At 44.5% G+C, this 17,952-nt stretch overlaps 1 protein-coding gene across 2 annotated transcripts in view; it reads right to left on the bottom strand.

The window, feature by feature from the left end:
- The window catches only part of GHR (growth hormone receptor), a 208,761-nt gene that overhangs the window by 105,357 nt on the left and 85,452 nt on the right, over positions 1-17,952 (bottom strand). For both annotated transcript variants that reach the window (XM_014547517.1, XM_014547516.1), the window contains one exon: positions 9,664-9,744. In XM_014547517.1, coding sequence (XP_014403003.1) covers positions 9,664-9,733 — 70 coding nt within the window. In that variant the 5' untranslated portion in view covers positions 9,734-9,744. Of the gene's footprint in view, positions 1-9,663; positions 9,745-17,952 lie in introns of those variants that run through there.

The following is a 17,952-nucleotide window of genomic DNA, read 5'->3' as shown; positions in this document are numbered from 1 at the left end:
AAATATAATCCCTCTACATATATATAATATGAAATAATGAGGCTCACACTGAAAGTTTAAGTGCTCCATTAAACTTAAAGAATCTGCATCTTAGGGGATTTATAGAAGAAGTTCACAAAATCACCACCTGTCTTTTTGACACAACCATGATTCTTTAGCTTCATCGTGTAAAACATGACCATGTGACACCAATGCAGCTTCCACACATCAGCTAAAATGCCCACAGAGGTGAGCGCTACAATAGTCCGCCAGCACGGGAACCGGACACAGAGGCAGTGCAGTGTCAGACTGCTTGGGGTCAGATTGCCTGGGCTGAACTCCTGCTTGAACTTGCCTTCACCAGTTATGTAAATTAGTTACATAATTATTCTTGGTGCCCTTACCTAAAAACAAGGTAATAATGAACTTTCCTTTTAGCACTGCTGTGGGAATTAACTGAGGGATTAACTATAAAGGAGGTACAACTGGATCCACTAAATTGTTCTAGTATTATTGCTGTAAACTGGTTTTAATTCTGTCTGCCACATCCCCAGTGCACCTGGTGGCCAAGCTGAGGGACTGTGCCTCACAACCTCTTGGTGTCCTATCTGTCACAGGGCAAATGCTCAATGAATGATCACTGACCGACTCACCAGTATCACCCCAGCGTCAGTCATCTCACTGCAGACCCACCTGCTGTATTGATCGGATTTAAATTTATTAGCATTAGAAGCACAAGAACTAGATCACTAAGGTTTTAGCCACCCTATCTTCTGAACATTCACCATTAAAACTACTAATATAGTAGTCGTCTTACTTTATACAAGTTTATGCCATTGTGTCTTATTCCTATTGCTGAAAACATCTTAAACAGTAGAATCCTCTTCCAGACAGTTGTCTGGACTCATTATTTAAACTACTCTAGCTTCCATAACTTCCTTATGCAACGGAACTGCTTCTTTTAGGCATATATTGCTATAAATGCTATTCCACACGTCTGTTTAGTTTGCATGTCTGTTTAGGCCTCAGGGTATGCAGTAACCCAACTCGGAGCCAATAGAAGTTACCAATAGAAGCCAATAGAAGTTATTGAAAAAGCATGTGCCTTTTCTATGGGATCTCAGCAAGTGGATTACTGGTGTTTCCTCCCTAATGGCTTTAAACAATTACTCTCCTCCCATTGAACAGATGAGAGCACTGAGGCCAGAGAGTGTAAGAAACTACCAAGGCTGGTGCTGCCAATGCTGTCAGCGCTTTGCTGACAATGACACCGTAACCATTTCTATGCACAGATGCCCGTGTGCCTTTGCCCCCAGCACCCGGCACTGTGTCTCTGCTGGCTGTCCCGGGCTGCTAGAGCCACCTGGACCTCCACTTGGAGAACGGAGAGGGTCTAGGAACCTGCATCCTCCTGGGGTCAGGCCTGATCTGGACAACTTGAAACACTGCTTCCAAAGGCACTGAGACAGATACCCGCCCCCCTGCCACCCAGCCCAAGGGACACGACTGGATAGCGCATCCTTGCTTGGTGTCTCCACCCGTCTCACTTCCCTAGTCCCAGATCAGTTTCTCCCTGGAACATTTTTCAATAATTTACTTTCATTTGGATCCTTGTCTCAGCATCTGGTTTCTGAGGAACTCAACCTAAAAAAATGGCAGAGCTGGGACTCAAACACAACTCTTACAAAGTCCAAGATTGATGCTCTTGACTGCTTTTTTCTTTTTAATATATATTTTTATTGATTTCAGAGAGGGAGAGGAATAGAGAGATAGAAACATCAATGATGAGAGAGAATCATTGGTTGGCTGCCTCCTGCATGCCCCCTACTGGGGATTGAGCCCACATCCTGGGCATGTGCCCTTGATTGGAATCAAACCTGGGACCCTTCAGTCTGCAGGCCAACGCTTTATCCACTGAGCTAAACCAGCTAGGGCTGACTGCTTTTCCTGACTGTGGCAGAGGAGAAGGAAACAGGAATCTGATATGACCGGTATAGAGACTTGCTTACTGGCCTACGCCCCACTCATCTCTGTGGGTTCTCTGAGCACCAGCCAAGGCCACCTGACCAGCTTCTCCTCCTCTCCATGGCTCTTCCATGGCTCTCTATGCCCTCCCAGTCTAAGCTGCTGGCTGCTCCAAGGAAGTGAGAGCTATGGGTGGGGTCACAGCAGCAGGGGACATCAGGCATAACCAAGTCAAATGCAGAGCTAACTGAGCTCCTGGCCACTAACTGCAGAAATCAATCAGTAATCTACACAGACATTACTGAATGCCAAGTGTGGGCTCAGTGGTGGCCACAGTCGCCTTACTTCATCTTTGCCTTCCAACTTCTGCATTAAGGCATTAGTTGACCCACTCTCAACCAACATATTGAAGAAATCACCCCCCCAAATTCAACATGGAATAGTTTCATTTTAAATACAACTCATGCTAATGAAAGTGCCTAAAATCCTTCTATTTTTTTGTCTTTAATATCCTCCTATTTTCTCCTTAAAGTAAGTTTTTTACACCTCAGAATACAGGTGTAATAGCATCCATCCAATGAAATAAGACAGTGGGGTTACAGTGGGGAGTAGCCATCCTTTTTGACTTTTACACTCACAGTTGTTCCATAAATGTGAGTTTGACATGCACATATGGCCAGGAGACAGAGGCACAGAAGTTCATCTACCTCCTTCCATTCCTCGACAAGAGCTTTTCAGGAAGCCAGGCTTAGACATAGCTGCACAGAGAACAGAGAGCTGGTCAACCGTGCTTATGAGGTTCAGAGTGAACGCCCACACAGTGTGGTGCTGGCACGCTCAGAGGGGAAGTCAGGCACAGTCATATAACAACGTGCAAACCCAGCCAGGGGTGTCTGAGCGTGGCACATAGGGTGCTTCGCTGCATTCCATTCCCCGAAAGCTGATCTGGCCAAACAGGGCCCCGACACTAGGCAGGGCTCTTTGACTGACTTCCCCATCTCTCTGTTGCCCTACCGTCATCACAACACATCCTTCATTAGCTGTTGTTCAGAAAAGCTTGGTGCCTCTTGCTCCAACCAAGAAAGCAGCTGGGTCAGTGGCTGGGTATAAGAGGAGATGTCCTACATGTTAGGCAGCCACAAAACAGTCCTTTCCTAAAAAAATGACCTCTCATTTTTGGAGAAGCCAAGGGTCCCCAAAATACTGCATGGTAATATCACCAATTCAATCTCCACTAATGTGAACCTATTAATACCAGTACATACACATGGCAATCTAGAGGCCAAATATTCTACTCAATATTATTTCTCCTTACACAAATTTGCAGCGTTCTACTGTAAGATTAGGGGACACACAAAATACCAGTGTTTCTCATATTCAGATATTAATAAATGAAGGATTATATAAATATAACTTGGGCTCTTAATTTTGAGAGTTTCATACTTTAAGATGGGCTCTCATTGGAAAATTGGAAAGATCTGCTATTCAAGGAATGGGGCTGGGAAAACTGAACCAGCTATTTATGTAATTCCTAATCAGGGTCTTTCATAATCTCAAGCTCAATGTCCAAAGGGGCAGAGAAAACTTGGATTTGAAGTCTGCAGGCCTCATGATACCTCACTATGTCTGTCAATATTTGAGGAAATTTAATCAGGTACGTGGGGCACAGATAAAGGTGCTGCCCACCAGGGTGGCGGTGGTGCTGGGTGACTGGTTCGTTCAATGCAGGATGATGGCCCGTGGCTGGTGCACGGGGTACAGAGTTCAGTCACCTGGGCAAAGGTTGACAAGACTTAGGCTGGGCATCAGCCTCCCTGGCATTGGTGGGGAGGGCAAAGTTCTGGCGCTAGTGGCATCTGAAGTACATAGTAGGAAAATGAGATCATTCCCTCAACAGGGAAAGTCCATTAGTTAGGGCTTAGGGTAGGACACAGGGATGCTTGGGGCTTCTTGGAGGGCACTGGTCCTGGATTCTACAGTGTACAGCTATTTCCAGGCCCCCCTCCCCCTGCAATGGAAAGGGATGCTAATTCAACCCAGCCCTGCTCTAAGACTAGAGATAGAGAGCATCAATGACAATTGTGGAGTATGATTGGGAAAGTCCCAGGTCAGGATGTAGATGCTGGTTCATTCATTCACTTAATAAATCAATAAGGATCTACTCTATATGACAGAATGCTAGAGGATATGGATACAGGGATGCAGAAAACATCCTCATAGATTTAAAGGTCTAGTGAGTTTTAAATCCAAAATAATTTATGACACAGGGTATGCAGTGGTCATTTTGTCAATCACTTGAAAAATGACATTGCATGTATTTCAAGCTCAGTCCAGACTTTGTCACACAACTTGAAATGCAGATGTCATGACAACTTCATTTAGAAGAGGGGGATGAGTCACTTAGTTACCGTGCAGGCCTAGCTGACCTCCCGGATTCTGCCCAGTGCACAGCTCTGCTTCTCCCAACTCATCCTACACATATTTTATTGCATTCAATGAGGTAACACATACTGTGGGGGTGTATGTCATAAATGTTCACTGACTTCATGGGGAGGAAGCTCAGGCCGGTGTCTGGGCTGTGGCCCCTCAGTGCACAGCAGCCTAAAGCCATACCAGAGCCACACTGCAGAGGTGAGCGACGGCTGTGGGACCCGGGCTAGGAGCAGGTGGGCGTTCTCTTGTGTAAAATAAGGGTGCCTGGGTTCTCTGCTGTCATCAGACTCAGTACGTTTCCTCCTCCACAGAGATGTTGCGTGCAAGAACCACCGCACTGCTAATGGGCTGAGCTGTGCTCCAGGACTTCACTGCATTACAAGTGAGTCATTGCTGATGTTGAGAGCATCAACGAAAAATGTGGAAACCTAGCACTGGACGGAGTAGGAAAGCTGACAGTTCCTGAAGTCAACATCCACACGGAATTGGACTCCCAGCACTGGTGATGCCGTCTCTTCAACATCTGTCTGTGATCATCTATTTTTCACCACCACGGTCACACTTACATCATCTCTCTCCTGACCTATTACACCCATCTTCCTCTACATCCATCTCCTTCAAATTCATTTTCATTCTATTACCAGTATGAGTTCCAAAGTGAAAATCGAACAGTATTAGTACCCTGCTGTACTAAAACTCTTCCATAACCTAAGGGGACCAGAATTAAAATGTTTTTTGCTGTGTGTGTGTGTGTGTGTGTGTGTTTTGTTTGTTTTGTTTTTGTTTTTCTTTGTCTTTCTTCTCTTTTACAGACCATGAACTTCTTAAAGGAAAACACAAATATAAAATTCCTCCTTGAATCCATTACAGTGCTCGGTAAAAACTTGTTGTAAGAGTGTTCTGTGTTATTATCTCCAAAGGTCTAAGCTCATGTTTTCCATTGGCACCAGATAGACAAGATCAGAAGCTCCATAACCTGGCCTGCTATGGCCTGCTGAAGTCCGATGTCAAAGCTGTTTGTGATACCAGGAGGACCAGGTGATGCGGGGTTGCTGATATGCATGGACTCATGCCCTGGCACTAGAAGACTCTGTAAGATTGCTCCTGGCCTCCTGGCGACAGGAGAGACAGCAGCAACCTAAAACTCTGTGGTGTCTCCGTCACGTTCGGTGAATGGGAAGCCTTGGATTGTTTGTTCCTCCTTGAAAATATTTAATAGGCACACTCTTTTCTGTCTCCCCACTACAGCCATGGCTCAGATACTTGCTGGAAATAGATCCTGTATGTCTTGGCAGCTGCTCAGGGCTCCGTGAGCTACAACTGTAATGGGGCAGGGTTTATTTAGAAAATTAGATGTTTCTTCTATTGAGCCATTATTTCTGATCTGTTTGCAATGAGAACAAAAGTGTCTCTTCTTTCATACAAGTGCTGTGTCAGTTTGCATAGGTTTAAGGAAAATGCCCAAAGGTATACAGGGAACATTGTTTTGGGGATCCTGGTTTCTTCAGGACATGGCATCTCACTCTTAGTATACGTTTCTTATCTTGAGAGGACTAAACAATAAAGAACCTTCAAATCTTTAGAGTGGTAAGATAATAATTATGTGCTTTGCCTGCAAGCCACTATATATATATATATAATATTTAATATAATATTTATATATAATGTACGTATAGGCACACATATACATATATTATACATAAATATTATATATGCTGTATATAAATATTAGACACATACACACAAATGTTCTATCATGAGCTTAGCACTTTTTGCTGGCCTACAACTCTGAGAAAAACCATGACTTGCAGGATATGGCATACACTTCCTCTCTCGTCTCTTCCTCTCCAAATACTAGCCATGCTGAAGGCCCAGCAAGTCTTACCTTTTCCACGAAGCTTTTACCACCTGTAGGCCTTCTGTAATTTAACTCCAATCTATTGACCTAAGTTTACTTCCAAAGGGAATAGTTACAAATACAGTGCTCATGTACCACACACTATGGCCAAATTAATCCTATGCCTTCATATCAGCTTCTCCTATATTCCAGCTTCTGTGAGTTCTCTTTACTTCGCTACAGCCAGAAGTGACCTTCCTCTCCTCACTCGTAAAGACTGCAGTTTGGGCTACTATTTCCATAGTTAATCAACATTGCCTCCTACTGTAATTCTTTTAAAAATATATTTTTATTGATTTCAGAGAGGAAGGGAGAGGGAGAGACAAAACAACAATGATGAGAGAGAATCTTTGACTGGCTGCCTCTTGCATGCCCCTTACTGGGCATGTGGCCTGACCAGGAATCAAACCGTGACCTCCTGGTTCATAGGTCAACATTCAACCACTGAGCCACACTGGCAGGGCCCTACTGTAGTTCTTTGGGTATATCCTAATCTCTTAACTCATGGTAAGTTTCTTGAGGGGAGAATCACTATATTCCTCAGAGCCCTAAGTGCAACCTTTGAAAGCAGAAAGCTCTGAAAAAAATATCTGTACATCGAATTTGTTGAACTAACTAGCCTGGTCCACCTTGATTCTTTTTCAGAGCACCTTCACCATTAGCATCCTTCACACCATCCCTTCAAGCTCTACAGTCTCTCATTAATTTCTAGGCGTTCCTCACGTCCCGACTAGATGAACTTTTCAGGCAGGCCAGCTCCCGCCTTAGGTTGCTGAGGTGGGAGCATCCAGCAAAGAGCATGCTCAGGGGTGGGCTAACTGAAATAGAAGAGATGAGACTCATTTATAACACGCACTCCTCAGAAGAAAATTTCCGTCCATCAAATCTGTAAACACATTCCTCATTACACTCATCACCCAGAAGGGGCAGTTCTGAAGCGGCCAGTTGACAGTTCGACCCCGTGAAGGCCCCTGGAAATGAGGCGCTGCCGGTCACTCCTGATTCTGGAATAAGAAATCTCCCCGAGACTATAACCTGCCGTGAGGAGCAGGAGGAGAGACTAATGTGCAGGATGAAAGACGAGAGAGCATCTATTGCAACACGAGCTAAGACAATGGTGGCACTGTTCAGTGTTTAGTTCTTGTTAAATTTCCCATAGGGCAATTAGACTTAATAAAAAAGCCTCTCAGGGCCAGTATATTCCTAATTGCTCATCTGCCCAGGCATGAAAATCCCTGCTCAACACTTCACGTGCCAACCTTCCCCAGGCACACACATCTGTCATCTCCCTCCAGCTGCCGCTTCCCAGATCCCTCACCCAGCAGAGCACATCTCTGACTGACCAAACGGAATTCAAATGAATGGGTGGTGAAGTACACTAGAGTTTGTTTTGTTTTTTTCCATCCTCACCTGTATTTTTAGTCTACCTTATTCAATGAGAGAGGAAATAAAAATAAAATGATTTGGCTACAATCCGGCCTGGCAGAGAAAGAAACACATGGCCCATGGATGTTATCTGACATTTAATCCTCGTTCTGTCATGTGATCGCTTTGGATAAATCCATCAGATAAATGGCCAGAACGGCACACTCATGCTCAAACACGCCCATCCACACCTCCTTACAGAAACATCAGGCACCATCCCTGACAATCCCCAGGCCGTTTTAAGGAAGAATTCTGGAGTAGCCACACACTTCAAAGGGATTTTGGTTAGCCCACTAAGAGGAAAAAGGAGCAGGAAGAAATCTGTCCCTTTGCTAAATTACTTACCATGTGTAAGTGTTGGCTGGCTGCCGGATTGGTGTTTACTATCAAGCATTGCATTTTCTCATGCCCTGCTCCTCCCAAACACAGAAACAACGCAAACCTAAAACTACCAGAAAGCAAAACCAAAAGGCACACACGGAGCCAGCTAATGGTGCTGTTTTCTCCACTTTCCTCATGAAGCTAAAGGTTTATGTCCAAGCTAAAATGTCAAAGCCGCTGAAATAGAGGCTCTTTGCAGCTTTTCTAGGTCAAAAGTGTAACTTGAGTTCGTCTTTCAGTGGGGATACATTTTTAAAGATACATCTTTAGAGATTTCATTTGCCATACTTTCCATTTCACAGGTTTTTAAAACTCCTCAAGCCTTGCCCAGTGGCGTGAAAGTCACCTTAATGAAGAAAGTCGAGAGTAAAGCGCCGTGACTTTGGAACAGCGCGGAGCCCAGCTGTAATGCCTTGGCTTGGAACCAGGGTCTAAAGCCGGCCCTGGGAAAAGCTGCCGAAACGTGGCCTGCGATCCCTCCATGTCTGACTTGCACAATGTTGACATTATGACACCAGAGAGACCCAAAAATATTTCAAACAATTATGACTGCTTTTCTATAAATATTTCTCCATTGCTTTAAGAGATAAAGTAACATATTTTACCTTGCTTGTGTTCTTAGTTACCCTGGTCGCCCTCAGCAGCTCACTACTATGGATTTATTTTGGGCTCAAAGGTCAGGGAGGACTTCTGAGGGCACCACCTCTGCTCTGAAACTCATTTTCAACAGGAGCTGCCCGGTGAGCAGAGGGGCTCAGCTACTCTTAAAGCAGCCACTGCATGTGGCGCCACAAGCCTGGGAGATAGAGATGGCTTGTTCCCTCTGCGGACGCCCAAGCCGGGAAAACATCAAGTACAAGACAATCTCTGAAGAAGTTCCCCAACTCCTTCTGACCACAGTTTTCTTTCTGGACAGAAAACTTCTTCTTTCTTCCTTCCATTACCCTTTCTTGGTCCAGTTATTTCTGCTCTGAGACATATGTTTGCATAGATGGACTTTTCCACCAGGAAACGGGTAAAACCAGGAAGAACTACAGGGATGGCCAAGCAGGCCAGGGACGTCTGAGTGTCTTATTCACTATTTCAGGTGTCTCGTCCTTCAAACATAGCCAGATGGTCACCACCCAGAGAGTAAGAGGCAAAATGTATTTGAAACCTGCAATTTCCACTCTCAGAGAATATGACTAAGAGGCTTTAATTCTGAGCTCTGCAAATAGGCTATGGTATCCTTAATCACACAGGAGCTAAGTGATCAGTAGGTTAATAACCCCTCAGTGTATTGTCAGCGTCTTTCCCGGAGCCCGAGGACCAAGAGACCTGGTTTGCCTTCACATAAATGCTTGCAGCATGATTTGGGGGCATTTATTTTTGATGTGAAAACACCAGATGCCAAAGCTGGCTACTGTGTTTCCTGTAAAACACCCACAGAAAAGTCCTCTGAGTTTATGATTCCAAAGATACATTTCCTATTTGCCGCTACTTAAAACGTAACACATTTTGATGACATCATCCCAAGAACTTAGGTTTAACAAATAAAGTTCACTGTTATTTCAAAATGCTGCGGGTGGGAACAGAGAACTCACCTTCACTCCCAGAAAAAGCATCACTTGAGCCAGCCACTGCCAAGGTCAACAGCAGCTTCCAGAGATCCATACCTGTAGGACCTGCAATCACACAAAAAAGCAGAAGGTGAAGCCAATGCCAAGCAGACCATGATCACTAAAAGCCGTTTAAAGGCTGTGGAAACCACACATGAGCTGACACGCATGGCAGTTCTGGAGCAAACCCTAGTCATCTTCCGGGGTCCCCGAGTCTCACAGTGTCATTCTTTTCCTGGGAGCCAACAGCAGGTTGTAATACATTTTCCTCCCCGTGGGTGCTGCCCTCAGGAATCACACGGACACTAGAGATCTTCATATCCTGGCCCGCAGCCATCGAACCACCTCACGACAAATGACCCCCACGCATTGTTCCTATAATGGGGCCAGTGTGGTTTGCTTTAATGGAACCAGGAAATATAAAAACCTTTCATCAGCTTCACCAAGCACAGGGCCATAAAATGAAAAGTAAAACAACCTACTGTAATCATAAAAGTTCTCCAGTGTGTTTCCCAGTGAACAAAAGAGCTCAACGAACACTCACAATACCCAGGACCGTGCTAACAAGCCATCCTAAGGAGGTTTAGCTGGAGGGCAGCAGAAAGGAGAGAAGCAAAAGAAAACAGAACCTGTGTCCTGCCTCAGGGGCCTCCCCAGCATCCTCCTGGGGCTCTAAGGAGTTTTAGGAGGAATAAAGGCTCACAGAAGGAGAAGGGTCCATTCATGCCTCTAGCCACTGGGAATCCCACGTGTGGCCACACCTTGACCCTCCAGTTTGATGAATGGCGGAGCAGATCAGCATGCCTGGCCAGCATCCACCTCTGCCCGGTGGAAATAAGCTTTGGGGTAAATAAACAAGGCATCCACTTCCAAGACCTCCCAAGGGGCGAGTTTGGGCTGATTTAAAGTGAACTCAGCAGACTGCCCTTTGGAGAGCTGTTGCTACATCTGACAACCAACTAACGCCAATATCTCCCTGAAATCACTGAGGCACCTGATCACCACACGCGGAGCTCCACCAGGACCCCTCCTGGCCTCATGCTGGTTACTGTGCACTCTCGGCAATAATGAAACAGCGCTGCTCACTACCCCGCACCTGGCAGAAATGATGAACAAGAACGTTTTCATGGGTAATGGGATGGCGTGGTCCCCGGGAATGGTTGCATAGTTCTGAATCGGTATACAATGTTTCAGGGTCTATACTTTCATTTTCAGACAGTGGGTAACCCACCATTGTTTTTGTTCCATATGCTTTTTTTTCTTAAATATATTTTTTATTGATTTCACAGAGGAAGAGAGAGATAGAAACATCAATGATGAGAGAAAATCATTGATAGGCTGCCTCCTGCATGCCCCTTACTGGGGATCAAGCCTGCAACCTGGGCATGTGCCCTTGAGCAGAATTGAACCCGGGACCCTTCAGTCTGCAGGCTGACGCTCTAGCCACTGAGCCAAACCGGCTAGGGCTGTTCCATATACTTTTGTGTTCTTAAAAAATTCTAAGAAAACACATCTCTACATACACCATCTGAATACGGATTTGTGTGCCGACATGCACGAAGACCGCTCATACGCTGCCCCGGGGAGTCCTTCAGAGGACCGAGTGTGTATCTTCATTCTCCACCACTTCACCAGCTGTGAGATTTATGACATCCACGTTTTAAATTCCTAACCTGGAACACTCTGCCCAATATCCTTGCCTCATCCCCGTCTACGGTGCCAATGGAACCTCTGAGCATCTATCTCCCTGTAGGTCCTCTGCTCCTTGGTGAATAGTCTGAAGCCTCAGCAGAAATGCAGAAAAAGGCTAAAGACAAATATGTTCTAGGCTGAAAATGCCATCCTGTTGGTAATGGGATGTTTCCTTTAAATGTTTATTTTTTAAGTATTCTTTTAAGTAGGGATCGCATTGAGGAGCTGCCCCCGAAGAGTTCGTTTCAGCCCTCCTCCCTCACGCGCTTGGTGGCAGGGAAAGGGGCCTCGGGGGCACACCTCTCTTGATGTCCGGTTGCAGCAGAGATTCCCAATTCGCAGGCCAGTGTTTTGCTTCCTAACTGAGTAGAGATAAAAAGAGGTGTGTGGTTCTCAGAAGGGTGCTTTCACTGGTTTGCAAGTCACCTCTCCAAACAACTCGAAGAGACTTGGCAGATGCCAGACACCTGTGAATTTTGCTTCAGGTGAATAGTTGTTGACCCCTTCCCATGGCCTGCACATGAACTTCACTTCTCCCAGGGTGGGTTGCTGGCTCTCTCCGACTCTCTTCATTCTAGCCTGCATTTCTCCCTTGGCCTTCAGGTGAACAGCTCCTGCTCCAGATACGCTAATTATCAGAGGAATTCTGCTTGAGGTTGGAGCTTTTGGTAAAGATTTTGGGGCCTCAAGTCCAGATCAGAGCAGCAGGGGAACAAACAGATTTAGAGATTTCGTGCTCTTCCTTGGGTCCCTGCTGGTGCCTGGATGACACATACCTCTTGCCCTGCCCCTCCTCCCTTCTCCTGACATAGAAGATGCCTGAAATCTGGGCTCTCTTAAGATGGATTTGCAGAAACTATAAGGCATCCTTCCATCTTCTCCAGTTGGCATCTTCTCCATCAATAAACCTTTTCCTACTTCAAACTCTGACGTTTTGAATATTGGCCTTTGAAGCATCCCTCTCAGGAACCTTGAGCCTTGAGCCGAGGTTGGAGCTTTTGGTAAAGATTTTGGGGCCTCAAGACCAGATCAGAGCAGCAGGGGAACAGATTTAGAGATTTTGTGCTCTTCCTTGGGTCTCTGCTGGTGCCTGGATGACACACACCTCTTGCCCTGCCCCTCCTCCCTTCTCCTGAACATAAAAGATGCCTGAAATCTGGGCTCTCTTAAGATGGATTTGCAGAAGCTATAAGGCATCCCTCCATCTTCTCCAGTTGGCATCTTCTCCATCAATAAACCTTTCCCTACTTCAAACTCTGACGTTTTAAATATTGGCCTTTGAAGCATCCCGCACGGGAACCTTGAGCCTTGAGCTGGTAACAAACTGATTAGCACAATGCCTCTATGAGCCAAACATATCTCCATAGAAAACATTCCATCTCACAAAACAAATAGATCAGAATCCCCCCCGAAGCAAAATGAAGCAGAAGTCTGTTTTCACACTCCTACAGCAAAACAGGGGATGTTTAAAACTGTCCTTCTCCCACACAGGAGGTGAGAACAGTCCACTGCCGCTGAGAGCCTTGCACAGGGACCCCACTCTCACGCTCCAACCAGGGTGGCAGCAGAGAAGATGAAGAAACGTGGCTGGATTCCGTAGGAGCCGGCGGCTTCATTAGAGACTAATGCTCTCTCCGTGCACTGTTGCTAACTCGGGGCGTGGCCACTCCAGAGGCAGCCTGCTGCACTCCCCAGTGAACTCCCCATCACACAACCAGGCCAACGGGCATTCTGCTCGATTTCAGTGTAAGCTGCCCGCTTCCGCCGTGCAGGCTCCACGTGGCAGCTTCCGTATGAGAGGACCCTTCACTGGGTTCTGGGTGAGATGAAACATCCCAGTGGAGCACAGAGTGCAACACACAGTGTGGAACTTTAATGCCATCTACCAATGACCTGCCAGATGTGAGCTGGAGAAAGTCCCATGATTCCCCTTCCCCAGAACCACCATCCAAGTACAGGCAGGCGTTGGCCAGAGGATTATACCAAATTGTACCCTAGCATATTGGCTTTTTAAAGTTTGCAATATTTTTCTATTGAAAAATCCCTCTCTAGATTTCTAACGATTTTTATACATTCTGTGGCTATAACCTCATGGCAAGATTTACATTTGCAGGGGGAACACAAGCTTCTACTCTCTGCACATGAACTTCACTTCTCCCAGGGTGGGTTGCTGGCTCTCTCCGACTCTCTTCATTCTAGCCTGCATTTCTCCCTTGGCCTTCAGGTGAACAGCTCCTGCTCCAGATATGCTAATTATCAGAGGAATTCTGCTTGAGGTTGGAGCTTTTGGTAAAGATTTTGGGGCCTCAAGTCCAGATCAGAGCAGCAGGGGAACAAACAGATTTAGAGATTTCGTGCTCTTCCTTGGGTCCCTGCTGGTGCCTGGATGACACATACCTCTTGCCCTGCCCCTCCTCCCTTCTCCTGACATAGAAGATGCCTGAAATCTGGGCTCTCTTAAGATGGATTTGCAGAAACTATAAGGCATCCTTCCATCTTCTCCAGTTGGCATCTTCTCCATCAATAAAGATAGGCACGGGAAACTGGGAAAAGAGGCATACCTACAAATGGAAGGTCAGAACTGGGGAAAATCAGCTGCTGAACTGATGGTCTTAAAATTAGAACTAAATGACAAATAAGATTGTGATCGGTTAGGAAAAGTAAGAGAGGATGGGCGAACTTTTGCTATGGCAAAAACAACAATAACGAAACAACAACAAAGCTCAGTGCAAATGTTGTGGGTGTGGGTCTGAGTTCTGACTAGTTCATGGTAGTGGTCTCAGGGAGCTGGTGAGCTGAAGAACAAGGTTCTGAATTATGAATAAAGGGGAATAAATTAAATTGCAGCTCATATTAATCAGAAACTCTCTGGAAGTTTTGGGATAGGCAAATCATGTGCAAAAGTGAATTTTCTCAGCAGAAATCTGCCCCTTATACCTTCTTAACTCAGAATCCCTGAGAAATACTGAAGATTTGGTGATGACTGGATGGATACACAGAGATGAGAGAGAGAGATACACACATGTCTATCATAATGACTGAGGCTATAGCATATGTGCGAATGAAAGATGGTACTATCGACAGAAATCAGGAATTTGGGATCTGAGCTGTTTCAAGGGAGGAGAAGGTCACATGACTGTCTTAGATACTTGGTGTTTAAGGCAATTATGAGACTTGTGGAAATGTTGGGAATGTCTAGTGGGAAGTTCAAGGTAGGAGAGCAAAGACTGAAAGAGAAGTTATTACTGGATGGCAATGAGGATCGGATGAACTTAATGTGAAGACAAAACACTTTCATGAAGAACCCTACATCACCCTTATTAAAAGTAGTATTTAAAATTACGTTAGATCATATAGGGAAGAATGTGCTCATTCCTGGTTTGTAATTTGGCACAGACGAAATGAACCACCACCCAAAACTACCTACGCCCTCTGATTTGTATCAGGCCTTTAAAAGAAAAGTGGTCAAAAGCATCCCTAGAAGTATGATGTTAGTGTATTAATATATGGGGGGAATAAAATAATAGATTTAGTTGCTTGTAGCCCTATTAAGGCAAAATACCAAAACGGCAGCTGAATCAATCAGAAAGAATGTTTCCCCCCAATTTTTGTTTTATTGATCTAGCTATTCTGATACCAAAACTTCAAGAGCTGATGAAAAAAAAAATCACCACAGAAGCAGAATTGTTTTATTGCTAAACCAAGACTCCAGGGAGGTAACCTAATAAACGTGTACTTTCTGATGCTGGTGTTGATTGCTAATGAAATATTGCAAAACGGAATCTCGTTGACTGTCTGGTGAAGCTTTGATAAGGACTCAGTAGTAAAAAAGACAAGGTGACTCCAAAAAGGTATTGAAAATGCCCCATTCTAATTAGCAACAGGCATTTTATTTGGACAGTTTGCATTTGGAGTTCATTACCCACTTTTTTTTTGGTGGTGGCTATTTGAAAACAGGTCAGACCAACATGCCTTAGGTCTACTTATTTCCTTCCCATGAGTGAGGGAGTAAAAGTTCACAGACATTATCGATGTAAGTACTTTTGCTGAGATTTCCCTTTTCTCCGCATCCAGTAGGGAATACAGGATGAGAAGGCATTTTAAATGTGTGAGGGATGGATGAGGAGGGAAAAAGTCTTTGTGAGTAGTATATATAGTAAGTGTCCTTTTTAATAAAACAAATAAATCATACATGGTATGTACCCATGCTGACCAATTCGGGAACCACCAGTCACCTGTGGCTATCAAGCACTTGAAATGTGGCTAATGCAAATGAGGAATTAAATAAGCTAAATTTTAATTAATTAAATATGTCAATGAAGTATTTAGTTAAGTTTATTTGAAACAGGTTGGATATATGGATCTACTTTTTCAGCTGTAGATTTTATGATATCTAAAACCAGATTAAGTATTTCTGATGAAAATGTAGCATTTAAATTGAGATATGCTGTAAGTGTAAAATATACATGGATTTTGAAGGCTTGTAACAGAAAAGTTTGCAAAATATTTCAATAATGTCAATGTTGACTGTTAAAATCATATTTTGGATTTTGGGGGTAAATATTATTAAAAATTAATTCTTGTTTCTTTTCATTTTAAAAAATGTGATCAGTAGAAAATTTAAAGTTAATTTAAATTTAGAAATACATGTCTTGTATTATATTTTATATTTCTATTTTACAACATTGATATATACATTTTAAGGTTTGTATGTTTGTACTTGCATTCATAAATATTAAACTGTTACAGTGAGCATATTTGATTCTGTAAAAAAAGAATAACAAAAATAATCTCTTATATAAAAGGCCCATGGCTGTCACACGGTAACACGGTCAAGACCAAACGAGCAGCGGGCGGGGCAGGGCGCCAGCTACTAGCGGCAGAGAGCTAAGAGCGTGGAGGGCTGGAGGGCGGGGCAGCGAGCTACCAGCGGCGATGGGTGGGGTGGCCAGCTGAGGCAAGGGGAAGCAAGGTACTCGCACACAATTTTGTGCGCACTGGGCCTCTAGTGACATATAAAATCATTATGATTAAGCAGTCCTTCCAAATACAAAATCATGGGGACAGAAGATTCACTGAAGAGTTAGGTATGATTATATTTGTAGGACATTTTTTTGGGTGTGCCTTTGCTTACCTTCAGAAGTGTGAAAATTCACACTGTATCCGTTTTTGAGTCATACACAGTGGTGTACTGATAAATATTTAATAATTGTTCCTCTGGAGTAAAGGGCCATGATACGTAGCACTTGCCAATTTCTGTGGTGTAAACACCTCTACCAAGGCTGATTTTAAACTATCATGTCATGCACCTGGATTCACCCAATCACTGGGTTCACTGCAGTCACTGAATATGGATTCGCAAGCCAGTACCAACTGGACCTGGCACACCACCAGCTGGGGAAGTGATGATGCTATCCATGCAGGTAACGGGTACAAAGATTAAGCAATCTGCTGACATTGATGTGAGATGTAAGTGCTTCTGAGTGAACCCTGGACACTTGGTTTCATTTGATGCCATCTGTTCCACTCTCAGTTGATCACATTTAGTTAATAATCATTCACAGATACTTCCCAGATCTTTAGAAATTAACACCAGCCTCTACCTCAGATGCTATCCTTGATCTTCACTTATAGACAGGGTAAGCTTAGGGGTAAAGAGCATGGGTTCTGGAATCAGAGAGCTAGGTTCAAATCCTGCCTTTACCAAACCTCATATTACTCATCTCTAATATGGGGATGATAATCATATTACTTTTTCCATAGGGACATTAGGAGGTGATTAAATGAGATGATTTATTCAAAGCACTTGGCATGCCCGCTGCCTGTATTCAATAAATGCTAGCTATTTTGACGCTTTCTGATACTAGTCATGAATAGACTATGTTTTGTAATATGTCCATGGAGTAGTTGAGAGTGGGGCCCCATTTATATATCATGAAATGGAAGCCTAGGGAGGCGGCAAAGGGGTCTGCAAATGTGTTCTTGGGTAGCCACAATATGTAAGACTCCCTTCTTCAGTCAAGCACTCCATCACAGGAGGGTCCAGGGAAAAGGAAGGCTCGCCCTCTAGGTTAAGGCAGGAATGCCACCCATTTTTGCTTAGGGGTACGGGCAACTGCACTCCTTTGACACGGAGGCCCAGTTGTGTGGGAAATAATCCAGAGGCTGATTTCCCCCCTAATCACTCTCTCAGCCACTGTAAGAAAAGTCTACGCTGCTGTGACTGGGTACAGATCATTTGTTTTGTGAACCATAGATTTCTAGAGCTGCAAATTGGGTAGATGAATTTTCATGATGAGCAGCTTGGTGTGACGCCTTCTCTAGCGAAGTTCTCTCCTTGTGAGAACAGAGAAGACAGCTGTGTTACAGGAACCTGGGTCTACCTCTTCCTTTCTGGAGGAGTGAAAGAATGAGGGGCATTTCAGTACTGAATGCTAGGTGCTGCTCCTATTTGGGATGCAGGGGTATTCTGTTGGGAGTGGGCCATTCTCAGGGCATGGGCATCCTGTTTGAGTTCAGTAGGACCCCATGGCGATTCACCACAGCAGCTATTCCTATGGATGGCTGTCAAACTTAGCGACC

The sequence above is a fragment of the Myotis brandtii genome, unplaced genomic scaffold, assembly GCF_000412655.1.
Source record: "Myotis brandtii unplaced genomic scaffold, ASM41265v1 scaffold478, whole genome shotgun sequence".
In the NCBI taxonomy this organism is placed as follows: Eukaryota; Metazoa; Chordata; class Mammalia; order Chiroptera; family Vespertilionidae; genus Myotis; species Myotis brandtii.
The sequence above is the reverse complement of the archived record's forward strand: the minus strand, read 5'-3'. Positions and strand labels throughout refer to the sequence as shown.